Genomic DNA, 20722 nt, shown 5'->3' on the forward strand with positions numbered 1-20722 from the left:
CCATTATTGGATGAAGGATGAGATTTCAGAATACTTGGAAGTGCATGGTAAAATAGGGCAAAGTCAGCATGGTTTCATCAAGGGAGGTCATGCCTGACAAATCTGTTAGAATTCTTTGAGGAGGTAACGAGTAGGTTAGACAGAGGAGAGCCAATGGATGTTATCTACTTGGACTTCCAGAAGGCCTTTGACAAGGTGCCGCACAGGAGGCTGCTCAGTAAGATAAGAGCCCATGGTGTTAGAGGCAAGGTACTAGCATAGATAGAAGATTGGCTGTCTGGCAGGAGGCAGAGAGTGGGGATAAGGGGGTCCTTCTCAGGATGGCAGCCGGTGACTAGTGGAGTTCCGCAGGGGTCAGTGTTGGGACCACAACTTTTCACTTTATTCATTAATGATGTAGATGAAGGAACTGAGGGCATCCTGGCTAAGTTTGCAGATGGTACAAAGATAGGTGGAGGGACAGGTAGTATTGAGGAGGCGGGGAGGCTGCAGAAGGATTTGGACAGGTTAGGAGAATGGGCAAAGAAGTGGCAGATGGAATACAATGTGGGGAAATGTGAGGTCATGCACTTTGGTAGGAAGAATAGAAGCATAGACTATTTTCTAAATGGGGAGAGAATTCAGAAATCTGGAGTGCAAAGGGACTTGGGAGTTCTAGTCCAGGATTCTAAGGTTAACTTGCAGGTTGAGTCGGTAGTTAGGAAGGCAAATGCAATGTTGGCATTTATTTCGAGGGGAATAGAATATAAAAGCAGGGATGTGCTGCTGAGGCTTTATAATGCTCTGGTTAGACCACATTTAGAATATTGAGAGCAATTTTGGGCCCCGTATCTCAGGAAGGATGTTCTGGCCCTGGAGAGGGTCCAGAGGAGGTTCACGAGAACGATCCCAGGAATGAAAGGCTTAACATATGAGGAACGTTTGAGGACTCTGGGTCTATACTCGATGGAGTTTAGAAGGATGAGGGGGGATCTGATTGAAACTTACAGAATACTGAAAGGCCTGGATAGAGTGGACGTGGGGAAGACGTTTCCATTAGTAGGAGAGACTAGGACCCGAGGGCACAGCCTCAGAGTAAAGGGAAGATCTTTTAGAACAGAAATGAGGAGAAACTTCTTTAGCCAGAGGGTGGTGAATCTATAGAATTCATTGCCACAGAAGACTGTGGAGACCAGGTCATTGAGTGTATTTAAGACCGAGATAGATAGGTTCTTGATTGGTAAGGGGATCAAAGGTTACGGGGAGAAGGCGGGAGAATGGGGTTGAGAAACCTATCAGCCATGATTGAATAGCGGAGCAGACTCGATGGGCCAAATGGCCTTATTTCTGCTCCTATGTCTTATGATCTTATGGTCTCTTTTGCGCACATGCGTGAAAGAGCGCACTCCCCGACTCAGGCAACGCACTCCCCCGCCGCCAGCACAGGGAGTGCTCAGCAATTCCGGGCATGCGTCATGCTGGGTGGGCCTTAATTGGCATGCCCACGTAAAATGGCGGTGATCAGCTGGGCGCATGCCCGCGCCCGCCCCCGCACAACCCCCTCAACGGGAGAAAATTCTCTCCATTGAACCTGACAGACAAGCATCTTGCTCAGATCAGGCAAACTACTCAAGATGCAACTTTCCAAGTGCTGCAGGAAGTAGTGATGAAAAGATGGCCAGAAACCATCAAGTTCACATCTATTGTTATAAGACTGTATTAGGCATACAGGGATAAAGTGATTGCGCAAGATGGCATCTTGTGCAAAGGAACTAGAATCATCATCCCTAAGGAGATGAGAGATGCTGAAGCACATCCAGGCAAGTCAAGGAATTGAGTCTAGCCTGAGGAAGGCAAGGGCAGTGCTCTACTGGCCAAATATGAGCAAGGAGATCAAGGACCATTTCAGGCAGTGCAGTGCTTGTAATGAACATCAAGCTAAGCAAGCTAAAGAGCCATTCATGACATCCCAGAGAGACCATGGATGAAGCTTGGAGTAGATCTCTTCACTCTTTGGAATTGACTATCTCGTCACTGTTGACTACTATTCAGACTACTGGGAGTTAGGCAAGTTGATGCCAATGACTACCAGTGAGATCATAGAATGCCTGAAAGCACACTTCAGTTGTTTATGGCATTCCTTACATCATGATGAGCAAAAATGGCCCTCAGTTCATCAGTGAAGAATTCAGGCGCATCGTAAATGATTGGGAAATTCAGCACAACATATCATCTCCATACTATCTTCAGTCAAATGGAATGACGGAGGCACCAGTGAAAATTGCCAAAGGATCATCAAAAAATTGAGTAGATCCCATACAGATGTGTACGTGGCAATCCTAGAGTGGAGAAATATGCCTACTGAGGGCATGGAAAGTAGTCTAGTTCAGTGACTAATGTCATGCTGCACCAAAATTATTCTTCCAATAACTAAAACATTACTGAAGCGTAAGTAATAACAGGAATGAGTAACAAAATCATAGTGAAGTGACAGAAAACCAAATTTCACTTTGGCAATGATTTGACAGCTTTATCAAACCTGAGAATTGGAGAGCCAGAGTGCAAACATTCACACTCAACACACACTCAAAAGTCAGCCCACTTGGCAACTTGGGGCCTGTGTAGAGAAATCGTCACAGGGTGAAAATGGTCACCTAGGTATATCATCGTAACTACAGACATGTACGTACAACTGGAGAAGCTGCTCCTTCACAGCAGACAGCTGATGAGGAAGATGTAAGTTCACCAACCACAAAAGGAACTGACCGACCATTACTCCCAGAGGTCAACCATTCCCCGACAAAGGTAATGGGTCGGCAGCCACAATTACCACAGCAGCAACACTCACCATGGCAGTGAAATTCCCCGAAGAGGCAGCATCACCCCAGCAATGAGCGGACACCAGACAAATGGCGAATAACAACCCACACGTGTACCATTAGAAGACCTGAACGCTTTAAAGATAATGTATACAATAAGTGTGCAGGAACAACAAAAGTGAGTCACACTAGAATGACCAGTTTTCTGTACTTGCGTGATTTTCATTGTAGACCATGTATGTGCCTGACTTGCAACTGTAAACGATAGTGCATGCAGGTTGTTGTTTTTTTTTCCTGAAAAGGAGGATGTTTAGAGAGCTGCCATTGTGCAATGTGGCCATAGTCATATGACCTCTGATGTCAACCTTTGTGCATAAAGGCTTGAGAGCGGAAACCATTTCATCCACCACTTGGAACAGTTTGGTAGTTCAAAAACTAATAGTTCTTGCATTCAAGCCCAATGAGCCGTTTGCATACACTGCACTGATGGCTGATCCAGATTTTACATGATCAGTAACAATGGGCAGAATTTTTAGGTCGGCGTGTGGGTGCGCGCCCGACATGTCCAACCGAGAAATGAAGCACATTAATGTCGGCTGAGCGTGGCGACCTCAATGCACACCCTCACGATATTTCGCTACACGGGCGTGTGATGAAGACAGAGGTGCGCCCGCCATTAATTAACTGGCCAGTTAAGGCCCTTGAGACACCAACTGTCCCAGAGTTTAGGTGGCCCGTGCGATTTTCAGGCCATCGCACAGGCTAAACAGGCAGGCGGGCAGGCCACATTTTCAAAAACCCACGGCTGGGTTGAGGGGTGAGTGCGCTTGTTAATGCGAGTAGTTTCTACTTTAGCTTATAACTTGCTGCTGCTTGCTTGTGTGAGCAGGGTATCTTCATTTCGCTTCAGAGCTGTTTTGACAGAAATAAGAGGCTTCAGGTCAGGACTCAAGTGTTGTTTTCCAAGGCCCTGGAGGATTCAGACCACTTGGGGCCTTCCAAGTATCAGACAGCCTTCCCTTACCCTGGGAATGGGAATTGTGCTCTCCGCTGGAGGCACCTTCTCTGAGGAGGAAGAGATGGCCAGAAGGGGGAGGAGGCCCGGTATCCTTATTCAGCCTCCAGAGGAGTGACCTGTGGGAGGAGTGGTGCAGGCACAAGGGGCGCAGGGCCAACAGGAAGTCCAAGGCAGAAGGGGCCACAGAAGACACCACTATCCTGCTGCCAGGGTTTACAGGCGGTGATGCAGCTGCCTCAATATGTCTGAAATGCCGAAGGAGGCTCTGCCTCCCAAGGGAGACAGTGACATCCATCTGTCAGATGATTAGCCCTGAAATCAGCTCCGATTGTGTGGGTGGACACCCTATGCCAGTGGCGCTGAAGGTCATGGTGGCCCTCAACTTCTATGCCTCTGGCTCTTTCCAGTGATCAGTGGGTGATCTTTGTGGAGTCTCTCAATCAGCTCTCCACAGTTGTGTCAAGCTGGTGACAGACACTCTGTTCAGGCATGCACTGACTTTCATTCACTACCGTATGGACGAGCCAGCTAAGCAGAGTGAACCAGAGGCTTCGAGTCGATTGCTGGCTTCCCCCACGTCCAGAGTGCAATAGACTACGCATGTGGCCATCAAGGCACCAGCAGGTGAGCCGGGTGCCTTCGTCAACAGGAAGGGCTTCCACTCCATGAACGTGCAGATAGTGTGACCACAGGATGCTGATTCTACAAGTCTGTGCAAGGTGCCCAGGCAGCTTCCATGATGCTTACATCCTGAGACACTCCCAGGTGCCGGGGCTCTTCAGTGCTCCAGTCCAGCTTGATGGATGGCCACTGGGTGACAAGGGCTATTCCCCTCAGAAGGTGGCTCATGACGCGTCTCCGCCATCCAAGAACAGAGACCGAGCAGCGGTACAACAGGAGCCACGGCTCCACAAGGGCTGTGGTGGAGAGAGCCATCGGTCTTCTCAAGATGCGCTTCCGATGCCTGGACTGTCCAGGGGGCGCACTTCAATACCCCCCATATCATGTGTCACTAATAGTGGTTGCATGCTGCACTCTCCACAATCTGGCACTGGAAAGGGGGTCACAGTGGAGGGAGATGATCTTGACGCAGCTGCTCAGGCAATAGACGGTGAGTCCAGTAGTGAGTCCGAGGATGAGCACGGTCAGGATAATGCTGAGGGCATAGAAGCTGACCTGGGCAACCTCCAGGGAGGCAGGGACACCCGGGACGCTTTGATCCAGCGCTCCTTCAGCAAGCCTACCAAATTAGAACAACCAGCATCACATGGCAGGGCTGTAGGCTCCATACTCGATCCCTGACAGGAACATTTGCTTGGTGAACAACATGCACCATGTGCCATTTCAATAAAGTTTAATGAGAAACAAGTCAATCATAACACCATGGGTCACCCTGCACCTGCAGAACAAATGAAGCACCCAGAGCGCTGTTGTATAAAAACACATTTAGTGATCTGGCGCCGGCCATAAAGTTAACAAAATGAAATTCAGAGGTGTTCTCCATCACACCAATTAAGAATTAAATTAAAAGTGGGGAAAACAAATATCACCCGTGCTCAGGCCATGTTGTGATTAAGGTGCTTTAAGTTTGCACTTGCAGGTGCTACGTCTAGGTGCTCCCCCCTCGCTGGCACCGGCATTGGAGACAGCCTGCTCACTCTGCTGTTCTGTTGGCCTTGATGACCTTGGCGGTCGTCCTCTGGCCCGTGGAGCCTGTGCGGAGTCCTGCCTGGAAGGGAGCAGCCAGGCTTCTCTCCAGTCACCGCAGCCTCATCGGATGCCACGGTCACTGGCAGAGGGGCGGAGGAGCTGCTGCCCTCATCTGGAGTGCCCTGAAAGGAGTCCACAGAGACGACAAGCAGCTTGTGCGCCAACATGAAGTCGGTCTGGACCTCCCTGTTCACCATTGATGGGTGGGCACCTAGTTGGGACACTGGGTGCCCAATCTATCTCCCACACTGACACTGACCAGTTGAGGTCATTGCTGGTGTGAGGACTTGTTGGTCCGAACGCATCCCCAGGAACCCCTGATTCAGCTCCTGGAGGAGCCTCTCCATGAGAGTCGCCACTCTCTCCATGGAGGAGGCAGTGCGCTTGGCCATGAGGGTCACTGCATTGCTCACGCTCCGCAAGGACTCCTCCACAATGGAGAACATGGCACACTTTCCTTCATGTATCCCCACCAGGTCCTCTTTCACACCCTGCTGGACTTCCAGCATCCGCTGCCTCAGGGATGACTCCAGAGGCTCATCATCAGCCACCGACTGAGCATTGTGCTGGTCCCCAGCAGTCCTCCGACTGCCGGCGCCCTGGGCACTCTCTACCTCCGCCTGCACCTCAAGCGAGTGTGAAGTGCCCTCACCATTGTGCTCCAAGATACTAGCTGCCGATCTAATGCCCACCGAGGAGCTGGTATCTGCGCTGGTGCCTGCTTGGCAGAGAGGGTGTCACCAGGTGCATTCTGTTGGGTGCTGGCCTCTGGGGTCAGTGGTGGGCCTTCAGGCTCCTCACCCCATGGGATGCTGGTGAGACTGAAAGGAAGAACAAGGACATGCCATCAGTTGAAGTCATTACACTGTCACTGTGCATGCCTGGCACCCAGATGAGACAGAGATATGCATCAGGGTGCCCTCGTCTTTCCATTATCAATGGGGATTACAGGTTCGAGGCATACATCAATATAGAGACTGCAGTGGAATGGTTGCAATGACAGACATTCTGACCTTGGTGCACTGCACTCTTACCTCCCTATGGCACCCCAATCTCACCGCGGCCAGTTGACCTTGGCGCATGGTGCCTCTCCAGCTCCATGGCCTCCTGCTCATATTGGGTCAAGATGAGTACGTGGGGCAGTCCCTCTCGGCATTGTTATGGGATGTTTTCTCCTGAAAGGAGAGAGGAGCATTTATTAGTCCACCCTGTACCTGCATTGCCATTGCAGCCTGGCCAATCCCGCCTGAGGAATACTTCGCGGGGCTCAGCCGATTCGTGACCCTGGAGCCATAAGGCACATTCAGTCCAAGCAGCCAGGACTCACCCCCTCGCCCAGATGCTTCCTCTTTGATATTTGCCACTCACACTGTAAGACCTGTGAGGTCCAAGGGTGGGAATGGGCAGCTCTTAACTGCTGTGCTAAGTGACCCATGCTAAAATGGTACTCACCTATCCTGATCGCAGGAGATCATTGAAGCGCTTGCGGCACTGACCCATGTGCGCCTTGCCACATCAAGGCTGCTGACTCAGGATGCCACCTCCTCCCAGGCCCTTTGGTGAGGTTTGGGGGGGGGGAGACACCTCCTCCCCACTCCGTCCCTGGGGACAAGGATTTCTCGCCATGCTGCCACCTCCTCCAGGAGGGCAGCAAGGCACTCATCAGAGAAACATGGGGCCGACTGCCCCACCAGCCTGCCCTCCTGCCTGCCGTGTCCACCAGCAGCTGGATCCATCATGCATCTCTCCGTGGCAGCCTTCCAGGGGGTGCCTGGGCCGCTTTGAATCGGCCGCCGGGTCGCCATTGGACCCGACAGTCATCGAGCTCCCGCCCCTTCTCGTTGTTGCCACAGCCGCATCCTACACTGGGCGGGCCTTAATTGGTTCCCGACTGCCCCCACCAACACTGCCCAACGAGCGAAAAATTCTGGCCAATGGAACAAACATTCAGCACCACAATGCTCACATAGCCTGCACCACTTGAAGAAAGGGAGGGTAGCAGTGGAAGTCTTACACAAATATGAGTCTGATATGCTGTAGCACTACATAATTTCGAAAATGCAAAATGGACTAAATTTATGTAATATATATAAGCAGCATTGCTTCAAGGTAATCAGCCTTGGATTGATTATGTCACAAACTGAATCTTTATTCAAGAACATTATGCATGAACTGCATACAATGCTCTGCCATTGTTGACCAGAAACTTGCCTTCAGGGGAGGGAAGAGCATCTTCCACATAGCAACAATTTAAATGTCACTCTTGTGGTCAAAAATATTACCATATTAAATATGATCAAGTAGGAGTATTCAAATTACCTGCATTCTGCTCTCATAGTTTAGACTGTCATCTGAACAATTTGAATTAAATTATTTCACAATCACTCCCATAATCCTGTAAATGTTTTAAATGGAACTATCAAGAGTATTGACGGTCCCATTGAATTGTTCCAATAACTCAGTAATTAGAACACTTGCATGCTATAACCAGTTACAGCCCAGGATAGATTGTGCTGACATTATTGTTTTTTTTCTTTCAAAATCTCTCAACTCAGACTAATTCATAAAAAACTTGGATTAACTGGTTTAGTGGTGAATATATGGACTAATGAGGTCAATCTTAGCTTTGCAGTTACCAGTTTCAAACCTGGATGCTTAGAAAACTACTTTGGTTAATCACAAAGTAACTGGTTGAGATCTTGTGATCACAAGGTTTGCAGAATTACAAGCTTTAGTAACTTATAGTTGTTTGGTAGTACAGAACTAAAGCACTGCTGAAAGAAAAGAGGCATTTTGTCTAAGCTTTTCGTCTTGGAATCATCAGATCAATTCGCAAGAATACAATGCAAGGGAAAACAACAAATTTATACTGTATGAGACTAGAGTGCTGATTGGTTGGCAAGAGGGCTCTTATCTGGAAACAACACCTAACCCTTGGACCAATTACATATTTTTAAAATTATAATACTAATCAAAACAAAACTAAATTCAAAGGTAATACTTTACACGTGTACAACATTTTGCAACAATTGGATTATTAAAGATAGGTATACAATCTTAAATTTGCATTCTGATTGGTACAGGCATTGCCTTGGAGAATGCACCAATTGATGGTAACTGACAGCTGCCAAGCATGGTTTGAAATTTAAAGCTGGCAGCTTGACTCAGTCAGTCACCATCAACTGGTACATTCTCCATGGCAAAGCCTCTAACCAGAGTCCACTTGCCAACCAATCAGCACTCTCTTCTCATACAGTATAAATTTGTTGTTTTCTCTTGCATTGCATTCTTGCCAATTGTCCTGATGAGTGGTAGGCGAAAAGCTTCAACAAAGTGTCTCTTTTTTCAGCAATACCTTAGTAACTTGTTCACTTCTGCTTAGCTGTTCAGTTTTTTTGCTTAATTATAAAAACATAAACAGATTAAGTTCCCCTAAGTGTGCACTTTAGTCTGTTAGATCACACTGGAATATCCTCTGCGTGCTCTTACCTGGAGACAACTCCTAACCTTGGACCTATTACCACCATTTGGCAGTGCATTCCAGATCCTAGCCACTTGCTGCGTGAGAAAGTTTTTCCTCATGTCGTTTTTGGTCCATTTGCCATTCACTTTATATTATATAGTTTTAAAATTATAGTACTAATCAAAAAAAAAACGAGTGAATTCAAGGTTACTTTACGCATGTGTACAATATTTTGCAACAATTGGATTATTACTGATTGGTATACAATCTTCAATTTGCATTTTGATCTGCATGGTACACTGACATTTTTTAATTTGCTTCCAAGAATTTTTCCATTTAATCATTTGAAATTAAGTAGGCCTTGAAATGTAAAGCATTAGATTCTAAATTTATGCAATCTACATAGAGAGCCCAGACTGAATTTAAAAAGTTCAGAGGGGAAGTGAAAAAAAAAATAAGAGAAGCAAAGAGAGAGTGTGAGAAGAGGCTGGCAGCTAACATAAAAATGAATCCAAAAGATAGTGAAAGGAAGAGTTGGCCTGATGTAGAATGAATGACAAATGGACCAAAAGTTATATGAGGAAAAACTCTCTCATGCAACAAATGTTTGGGATCTGGAATTCATTGCCTGACAGCACGGTGGAGGCAGATCCAGTTGTGGTTTTCAAAAAGGAATTGGATTAGTATCGGAAGAGAAAATAATTTCAGGGATACAGGGATATGACAGGGGATAGGACTTGCCAAGTTGCTGTTGCAGAGAGCTGGCATGGACACGACAGGCCGAGTAGCCTCCTTCTGTGGTGTAACCATTTTATGATTTTATAATTCCATACTAGCAATCGCATTCTGGTGATTTATTTCCGGGTGGGTGGGTACAGAGCGAAACAATTTTTGGTATGTGGAAAGTAATCTGATTTCATTTCCTTCAACCTTTAAGTCCACTTTTCTGGTTAAAACCAGACCCAACAGTCATATTATCCATATTGGCCATGTTGCTTTCCCAACTGGTATGGCTAATAATGTAATAGCTGCATGTATGTTTTTACTCTCAGTCTCTATCTGTGTGCCAGTTGGGGAAATTCCTCTTTAGGATAACATTCTTGGGGTAAATGGAGAAAACTAAAGGAATTAAAATGATCCAACTCTTTTAAAAAAATTAATAGAGATAAATAATCCAAATATCATATTTAAAGTAAAGGCTAATGAACCTATATTTTCATTTTGAGTGGAAAAAGACATTTTTAAATCGCTAAGGATACTGAAAACTACAAGTGCTGACATTTTTTCCTCTAATTTATGATGCGCTACATATTAAACTTGCATATTTTCAGGGAACAAAGCGGAATTTTAATCACTGAGGTTCAACATAAATATTTAGCAATGTAATTAAAATTATGTCTGTTTCAATTTGCATTATTTATTAGCATTGTTTCTATAGTCCTAATTCCTGAAAGACATGAAAGAATGGACACTATTCAGTTTAAAAAAGCTTTACATTCTCCTTCTGCAAAACTCTAAATATAGCAATTACAGGTTGATTGACAGACATCAATGCTGTCCATCAACAACAACAGCACCACTGGCAAAACTCTAAATATTTCTCAATACACAATGTGCTAACATATCAGCCAGGATCAGATTGCAAGTACATTCCATGTGCTTTTAATAACTGATTGTGAGAAACTCCTATTAGGATTTATGAAACGCATTTTATTTTCTAATTGATATGTATCTGTTTGAGTCATTATTTAAAGATGTATTTGCTTCTAGATTTCAATGAACAGGAACACTGAGGTTATGATCTGACCTGGTATTGCCCATCACATAACAGAGTCGTTCCTTCAATTTAACCTTTACTGCCCTTGCAACGATCACCTGCAACTTCATTTTAACTGGTAAATGGGGAGAAGGGAGAAAGACTCTGGCCTCAAAGAAAGCATTCATTCATTTTGAGTTGTTGTGTTAATTGGTTAGGAGGAGGAAATGTCAGTAACTTTATGCATTTGCATGGTTACTATACACAGGCATTGTTCTCCATTTTGCATTCATTCAAAACAAGGGCAGTAGGGGTTATCAGTCAGAACTGTGAGAAGACAGGAAATAAACCTGCAGGAAGCAACCAACCAACCAAGATACTTAATGTAGCTCTCAAACAAGAGGCAAAAGCAGGAGGAAGAAATGAGCTGCACAAAGGGCAAAATCTGTTTAAGACAGCTGTCAAAACTGAGTTATATATTAATGACTCAAAGCACGAATAAAATTTATAGAAATTGGCAATGGAATGAACAGATGAAGGTTTCTGTTAAAACTCTTTCTCACCTTTAAAAAAAAAATCTGCTCCATAATACATGGATGAAAGCCACAGCAAAGTATATCTGTATTACAGAGACTTTCTTCCAGAAGATTTAAAACGTTTGTGACCAATGCAAACAGGAGTCGATAATGCATCAGATAAAACTGCAGGGGAGATTACCTTCTGCGAGCAGCAATTATAACCTTATAAAACAACCTCACCTTCCATGGATTACTAAAAGAGCACTGGTGAAACCAAAATTGCAGACATGTCATTTTCTGTGGCGGTTCTTACCTTTTTGTTGTTTTCTTTAATATCCTGAGGATTCAGAGATTTGTAGTCACTGGGGTGGGGGTGGGAGGGGGGGTGGGGTGCAGGGTAAAGAGAGGAGAGGACGAGAAAGCAGTTGGTATTTAGTGTTCACTTTAAATGAAGCAAAATATACAACAGGAAAATATCTGTAGTAATAATGACATTATATAGCAACTAGTGATTTCATTGTAAAGCAATCAACTAAACAAGCAGAGTGGAAAATAAAAGTAACCACGAAATCAAATTCTTTCCCAAAGCATTTCCATCTAGCAGTCAAGTGAAGAGGTGAACACCAGAGGCTAGCCTTTTTAAACGCATTTAACATGCAGTAATCCTTTGCTGTCAGCGCAGAGAGGTAAAAGCTTGTGTGTCTTATCCATTTCAATACCAATATTTTATTTGTAAATTTCTTGAAGACAGTTCTATCAACATTGTTTTAGTAATACAAAGCCAAGGTGAGAAAAAAATAGGTTTGTAAATGAAAAGGGTTTCTCTCCCATCAGTAAAAAGACAATCATTTTACTGGGTGGGGGAGGGAAGAAGATGGAGACATAGCGGGGGTGAAATTCAAATTTGGCCCAACAGGGTTCTTCTGTTACCTCCCTCAATCTATTACACTCCCAGCCCATTACAGCCCCCCTGCTCCGTTACACACCCTGTCCGTTCCAAACCCGCTCCAGTAAACGCACTGCTCTGTTACACTTTTCGTCTGTAACCACACCCTGCCTGTTACAGCCCCACACCATTACATGCCTTGCCACTTACAGCCCTACTCCATTCCACGCCCTGCCTGATATAGCCCCACTCCATTACACATCATGCCTGATACAGCCCTGCTCCATTACACGTCCTGCCTGATACAGCCCTGCTCCATTACACACCCTGCCTGACACAGCTCTGCTCCATTACACACCTTGCCTGATACAGCCCTGCTCCATTACATGCCCTGCCTGATACAGCCTCACATGCAGGTACAGCAAGTAATCAAGAAGGCTAATGGAATGCTATCCTTTATGATGAGAGGGATTGGGATTGAACATAAAGGTAAGGCTGTTATGCTTCAGTTATACAGGGCACTGGTGAGACCGCACCTCGAATACTGTGTGCAGTTTTGGTCTCCTTATTTAAGGAAGGATGTAAATGCATTGGAGGCAGTTCAAAAGAAGTTTACAAGATTGATACCTGGAATGAGTGGGTTGTCTTATGAGGAAAGGTTGGACAGACTGGGTTTTTTTCCCCTGGAGTTTAGAAGTGTGAGGTATGATTTGATTGAAGTATACAAGACCTTGACAAGGTGGATGTGGAAAGGATGTTTCCTCTTGTGGGTGAATCCAGAACTAGGGGGCACTGTTTTAAAATTAAGGGTCACCCTTTTAGGGCAGAGAACTTTGGAATTCTCTGCCTTAGAAGGTGGTGGAGGTGGGGGTCATTGAATATTTTTAAGGCAGAGGTAGATAGATTCTTGTTAGGCAAGGGAATCAAAGGTTATCGGGGTTAGATGCAAATATGGAAATCAAAACACAAGATGATCAGTCATGATCTTATTGAATGGCGAAGCAGGCTCGAGGGGCCGAATGGTCTACTCCTGTTCCTATTTCTTATGTTATGTTCACACCCTGCCTGATACAGCCCCGCTCAATTACATGCCCTGCCTCTTATAGCCCTGCTCCATTACACACCCCGAGCCCGCACTGTTACCCTCTGCCCCATTTTCCTTCAGTGACCTTCAATAAGCTGAGCTGTAGAACAGAAGGTCAATCTGCTACCACCTGGTATGTGCCCTCTGGTGAAATTGAATTTCACTTAAAGATTATTGGAAACAAATAGTACACAACTGAGATGTTTTATACTAATCAAACTACTTTCATTACTTACATTAAGTCCGACCGGAAATGATTCAAAATTGCACAGAAAGCCAATCCGTTTCTCCATGATGTGGTGAAATTTGTGATTTTCACTCCTCTGTAGTTTCTTGTCACTTCTTTGCACCAGGCAAGCAGTGACTGAGTAGCATTTGGCTTTTTCCCCAGAACTGGACTTGGGATTGGGCTTGGCTAAGGAGAAAGGAAACATGAGAATAACAAAGTTATCAAAATTAGCACTAATTGATCTGACCAAGTGATTAGAATCCTTTCATGTCTGCTTCATTTTTTATTACAGCATTCAGGTTTTGATAATCACTGCTTCAGACAGGAATCATACATCATATGAATCCTAGCTGCTGGCAATGATCTCAAAAGCAAACTGTCAGTACAGGACTCTACGTATGTATACAACAGCAAGCCAAAAACTACACTAGGTGATTCACTATCATGGCAGTTCAGGGTTATAAGCCTTTCCTATATCAGGTCCTGTTACCTATAATATACAGTTGGTATATTTTGTAACCTTTTCACATGAATATAAACTCCATAATACAACGATAAAAGTACTGAAGATGTACCTATTCACATTTTTTCTATCTGGCGTTGACCAATCTAGTCACAATTCTTTATCTTTAAGGTAGCAAAATATATATTGTCTACAATGTGGGAATATTCTATTGCAGTTTATACAGCTTGTACTATTAAATTTTACATACATGTACTAAGCAAGGTACCATACAGATAACAATGTCCAATCTTCTATAAAAATTACACACAGCAGTAATAAATGCTCCCAATATTGAGTATTTTAATGACAAACAGTGCAGCAATTCTACTTTAATATATATATTCCAGATTTGAAAATTACTTTTTCTGCCCTCAATTAAAACTTTGGAGTTTAAAGCTCAAACATAAAAGCAAACTACCTGAAATTATACCTACACTGTTTTCAAAATTCTCTTTTACAATATACCCTGCCATACTAAAGGAAAAATACAATTTTGGGTAAGGTCGTATGACATTGACATGGATCCCTGTGCATCTGATATTTTGAATGTAACAAAAAGTGTATAAGCCAAAAATGCATTTAAATGTTGTGCAAATCACTTCAATACGATTGCTTATTAAACTATTACTAATTGAAATGTAGTTATTGTTCCTCAGTGGGGTTTAAAAAGAAAAACTTGCATTTCTATAGCACCTTTCACGACCTTGTGACATGCAAAGTGTTTTTGAAACATACTCGCTGTTGTAATATAGGAAACACGACAGCCAATTTGCACACAGCAAGTTCCCACAAACAGTAATGTAATAATGACCAGATAATTTGTTGTTTTGATGTTTATTGAGAAATAAATATTGGCCAATTTGGTAGGAACTTACTGCACTAAAATAGTTTCTACGATCATTCTAATGAAACTGAAAAAATAAAATTAAAATATTAGCAAAATAAATTCCTACGACTAATTTTCAATGCTGCCTATATGCTTTGAAGGTAATGGTCCTTTGTAGTTTTACTTTTTCACTTAGTGGAACATGTTTATTATTTGGTTTTCATGACCAAATTTTATTTTCTATTTTCAAGACTATTTTAAATAAGTAGTAATTTTTTTGTGGAAAAGAATGTGGAAGTTTAATCAGTAGGTACAATTCACATGGAGGAAATCTAGTACAAGTGATTCAGAACAGAGGGCAAGGGAAATAGCATCGTAAATGAGCACTATATCCACAACACATTATATCAAACTGAAGGCGTTTCAATTTAATAAAGGAATGTTGTGATGAAGGTTGAGTATTAAAATATGATTATTAGGTAGTGAATCTTGGAAGATATAGCTAGTGGTCAATAAATAGATTAGCAATATCAGACAGCTCTATTCTGCTTTTCATCTTATTTGGTTGGCTACTGGTTAAATTCAAACATGGGTTGCATAATTTTTTTGATAAATAAATACAAAGGTCAGATAACCAGAATACTTTAACTGTTAAGTAAAAGTATTCTTTCAATTGTTGACAATATAAATGCAACCTCTTTTATGAAGATATATTTTACACTTATAATCTGTGGCAGTGAAGTTTTAAAGCCAGATGGATTAGGCATCAGACTGATTTGATTCTTTTGGACATAAAACCCCCTCATATGGCCAACAAGTGCTACTACAGGTTTACTGTGCTGGGTGTCAGCCCTTATTCCTTTATAATGAACTTGCTGCATGTCTGACGATCATATTACCTACACTGAAGCACTTTCAGTCAGGTGCTTTTTCATTGTCAGACAAGATACTAAGTAAATAAACTGAGAACTGCTATTAATTGTTCAGCTTTTGTAAACAATCTCTAATTACTAAAATAAACAATGCTCATGCATTGAGCTGCACTTCCGCTCCATGTATTTGTTGCAGTACACATTCTGTTAAGCATTTTAAATACACAACTAATAAGGGGAATACATTCCTAAAAACAATCAATTGCTATGGATCAGTTCTGTTTTTAATGCATACAGGGCTCTTTGTCTCAGTAAAATTATGGGTGTCTGATTTTTAAAAAACATACACTAATATTAATGCAATATTCTTATCCTTGTTTCAAGTCCCTCCAAAGATTCACCCCTCCCTATCTTTGTAACCTCCTCCAGTTCTATCAGCCTTCGAGATCTCAGCACTCCTCCAATTCTGGCCTCTTGTGGCCTCCCCAATTTTAATCTTTCCACCATTGTCAGACCTGCCTGGAGTTGTTTGGAATTATGGTCTGGAATTCCTTCCCAGTTTCTTCATCTCACTCTCCCTTAAGGTGTTCCTTAAATGGAACTGAATCATAATGCAACTTTTTGGTCACCTGTCCCAACATAACCTTATGTGGCTTGGTGTGAAATTTTGTTCGATAATTGCTCCTGTGAAGTGTCTTGGGCATTTTAGTACATTAAAGACGCTATTTAAATGCACGTTGTTGTTGCTTGTAGTACCAGATAAAAAGCAAAAAAACTGCAGCTGCTGCACATCAGGAAAAAATATTAAAAATGCTGCAAACATGCAGATCAACTAGTCCACACCAAAGCTTATAAAATACCCTTTATCCTCAGTCGAGGATTTTTCTCTACTGCAGTAGACAAGAACCTTGACAGAGCACATCCCATCTTCTGTACTTTTGTCCTTAACTCTTCCCTTATTATTCGGATAGCAATTTCCTTTTCCCTCACCTTTCAACCCAGTCCAAATCTCTGCCTCTAACAAGACCATCTTCCACCATTTTTGCCACTTCCAAAATGTTCCCTTCTCCTCCTTCCCATTTTCCAAAGGGACTGAATTTTAATATAACATGCCTTGGTTCACTTTTCATCACCAGTTGTCTTTCCCCTATTGCCTTTGGGCGTGAGTGCAGGTGTTGCAACACCTGCCTATTGACCTCTGCTCACACTACTGTCCAAAGCCTCAAACATACCAGGTGAGACAGTAATTTAGGTGTAGTCCCACTAACCTAGTACACTGTATTTCTGGCCCAGGGTGTGGTCACCTCTACACTGGAGAAACCAAATGCCTGCGTTCTGTCTGAACTCTCATTTGCCACTTCAATTCCCCAATCCGCTCCCAAGTTGGCATTTAGGATAAGACGTCAATATCAGAATTATATACTAATGGGACCACCTACACTCTTGTTTTAACCTGCTTTCTTCTTCTAAATGCCTGCTTTGCTAATTTAAACTTCTTTTTTAACTTGCTTAATTCTCCCCCACACCATCATCTCAGCTATTCACATAGCCATGTCATGTTAATGTCTTTAATTTCTCTCATCACATCTCTGAGTGTCTCATGTTGCTATCACTTCAGCCACTTAACCAACTCCTGTTTTCTGCAAAGTAATTTGACACCTTGTTTGTGTGTTTACTTGTTTTTTCCAACTTGGGGGTGTTCCAAGAGACTTGGGTATGCTTGTACAAGGAACACAAAAAATTAGCATGTAGGTGCAGCAAGCAATTAGGGAGCAAATGGCATGTTGGCTTTTATTGCAAGGGAGTACAAGAATAAAGAAGTCTTGCTACAATTGTATGGGGTTTTAGTGAGACAACATCTGGAATACTGTGTGCAGTTTTGGTCTCCGTATTTAAGGAAGGATACACTTGCATTGGAAGCAGTATAGTGAAGGTTCACAAAATTGGTCCTTGGGATGAGAGGGTTGTCCTGTGATGAGAGGCTGAGTAAACTGGATGTATATTCTCTGGAGTTTAGAAGAATGATAGGTGATCTCATTGAAACATTCAAGATTATGAAGGGGCTTGATAGGGTAGGTACTGAGATGTTGTTCCTCATGCCTGGGGAATCAAGAGTAAGGGGGCACAGATTCAGGATAAAGGGTTGATCATTTAGGACTGAGATGAGGAGACATTTCTTCACTCAAACGGTTGTGAATCTTTGGAATTCTCTACCCTAGAGGGCTGTGGATGCTCCATTGTTGGATATATTTAAGGTGGAAATAGTCAGATTTTTGGTCTCTCAGGGAATCGAGGGATATAGGGAGAGGGCAGGAATGCAGAGTCGAAGCCCAAGATTGGCCATGATTGTATTGAATGGCAGAGCAGGCTTGACAGGCCGAATGGTCTCCTGTTCCAATTCCTTACGTTCTCCTTCCCTCCATTCTGTTCCTTTTTAAATGCTGTTACTCTGGAACATTTCCAAGTTCTAACAAAGGCTCCACACCTGCAACATTAACTCTTCAGTTCTCTCCATAAGTCAGCATTTAACCTCTACATGGAGAAACACCAAAGGTACTATACCCAATGTCCTCACTTCTTAAAATCTCATCAGTGTTAGTTATAGCAGTAAATTTTCAAATGAATAAACAGCGTTCAGTAGTTAACAGCAAGATTTACTCTGAAATGATACATTTTAAAAGTCTATGTTCAAATAGCAATATTCCATCTCTTTTTCATTGGGCTAAATTTTTAGTTAAAATTTATATTCTTGCTGACGTTCGACAGTGTTCAGCAACTATTAGCCAAGTTGCTGCTGTTCTTTCCACTCCAGTACAACAGCACTGATGAGATACCGATCCAAAACAGAGATTTTTAAAAAATCTATCACCAGTGAGAAGACTGTAACATGACTGTGTTACATGTGGACTCTAATTTGCCCTAATAACTTACATATCTTCAGGTATTTCTGATTCTTACAAAAAGCAACGACATCTAATGTTATAAGATTTTGTGATGTAGCTTATGGAAGAGTTCATGTGGTACAATTTATCAGATTATGCCACATAAAGTAACTCAGAAACACCGTGTTGATAATTTAAATTTCTGCCAACAAACAGCTTTAACAAACAAAATATCAAATCACATTTGTTAGGGTTGATTGTCTTTAGAAACCTAAATGTGCTTTGGAGATCAATGTTTTCATGGAATTGAATTATACTGTGCTGGACAGAGGAGTTGAAATGGCAACAACACACTTGCATTTAAAACATTCATTTTCTAACTGTGATTATAAAAAATGTTGCAGTTAGACTCAAAGATTATATTATTAAAATGTAAATATTAATTTGTCTTCACAATGCTATTTTATTTCTATTTGAGTATCCAGGGACATAGGATAAGGCCACAACAACCAATAAATCAGATACTGCACACACCTCCACAAGTATTGCTAAAAAATCTCGAGCAAAGTCACAAGTAGAAATACAAGTCATATTTCCTGGCTGACCTCAACATAGTCAGTCTTGAGCACACATCTAGATATTTTACTCTTTAGCTTACTGCAGTTGGAAGGAAAATATTGCAGTTATAGAAACATCACAAGTATTAAAATATACTTCCAAAGACTCAAAGCCATACCTCTGGCGTAAATTAAAATATTAAGTAGGAAGATTAGCATTTCACACTACTACACATATCACTATTACCTCCACACGCATTTCATATTCTCCTTATGAATACAATTAATAATTGTGTTACAACTATTTGTGATTCTGTTTTCTAGGATAACATAATAAAAGTAATTAGAAAAATAACGTGTTATCTGAATTCTAGTTTCACCAGTCTGACACCATGGAACTGCTTCTTTAATAATATATTTTGAGCAGTTCCGGTTAACCATAAGACCATAAGATGTCAGAGCAGAAGTAGGCCATTCGGCCCATCGAGTCTGCTCCACCATTCAAGAGATCATGGCTGATCTGATAATCCTCAACTCCACTTTCCTGCCTTTTCCCCAAATCCCTTGATTCCATTGCTGATTAAAAATCTGTCTACCCACGCCTTGAATATACTTAACAACCCAGCCTCTACACCCCTCTGCGGTAAAGAATTCCACAGATTCACTACCTTCTGAGAGAAGAAATTCTTCCTCATCTCTGTTTTAAATGGGTGCCCCCTTACTCTGAGATTATGCCCTCTGGTCCTAGACTCTCCCACAAGGGGAAACAACCTCTCAGCATCTACCCTGTCAAGCCCCCTAAGAATCTTATATGTTTCAATAAGATTATTCTAAACTCCAATGAGCACAGGCCCAACCTACTCAACCCCTCCTCATAAGAAAATCCCTCCATACCTGGAGTCAACCTAATGAACCATATCTGGGCTGCCTCCAATGCCAGTAAATCTTTCCTTAGATAAGGGAACCAAAACTGTTCACAGTATTCTAGGTGTGGTTTAACTAGTTCCTTTAATAGTTTTAGCAAGACTTCCCTATTTTTATACTCCATTCCCTTTGAAATAAAGGCCAACATTCCATTTGCCTTCCCTATTACCTGTTGAACTTGTGTGTTAGCTTTTTGGGATTCATGCACGAAGACCTCTGCCAATTAGATTTTCCCATTCTACATGAAGATTGAAGTCACCCATGATTAATGTAACCTCATGTCATCCCACCTCTGTAACTGGAGCCATGTGAACTAAAGACAAATGTACATCCCTTGTTTCCTGGGGCTTCAGAGTTCACTTTCCATTCTGAACAAAATAATGCATTTCCTTTAGGTACAGAGCCATTGAGAACAAATGTTAAAAATACTTCCTATCATAAGGTCAAAAAAGAAAGAAAAGTTTCCCTTTAATACAGATGTTCTGCCTTACAAATTTAGTTACTCGATTAAATCAATGCATGGATTTTGTTTAAAGATAGCATCATCCAAAGTTCAAACTACTTTTTAGCCATTTCTTCAAACATAGAGCTGCTGAATCCAAACTCAGGCAACCATTAAGTCATAAAACCATTAAGTTGTAGTTTCTCACAAGCAACAACAAACCTCACCAATCCATTCTTGTCAATGAGCAAC

General features: G+C 42.4%; 1 protein-coding gene across 1 annotated transcript in view; it reads right to left on the bottom strand.

Moving 5' to 3' along the window:
* The window catches only part of ehbp1 (EH domain binding protein 1), a 387240-nt gene that overhangs the window by 170626 nt on the left and 195892 nt on the right, over window positions 1-20722 (bottom strand). Inside the window, exons 12-13 of the mRNA XM_078556541.1 lie at window positions 13470-13648; window positions 11577-11625 (exon numbers count right to left, since the gene is read on the bottom strand). Coding sequence (XP_078412667.1) covers window positions 11577-11625; window positions 13470-13648 — 228 coding nt within the window. The remainder of the gene's footprint in view (window positions 1-11576; window positions 11626-13469; window positions 13649-20722) is intronic.

The sequence above is a fragment of the Cetorhinus maximus genome, chromosome 14 (genome assembly GCF_964194155.1).
Source record: "Cetorhinus maximus chromosome 14, sCetMax3.hap1.1, whole genome shotgun sequence".
NCBI classification, from domain to species: Eukaryota; Metazoa; Chordata; class Chondrichthyes; order Lamniformes; family Cetorhinidae; genus Cetorhinus; species Cetorhinus maximus.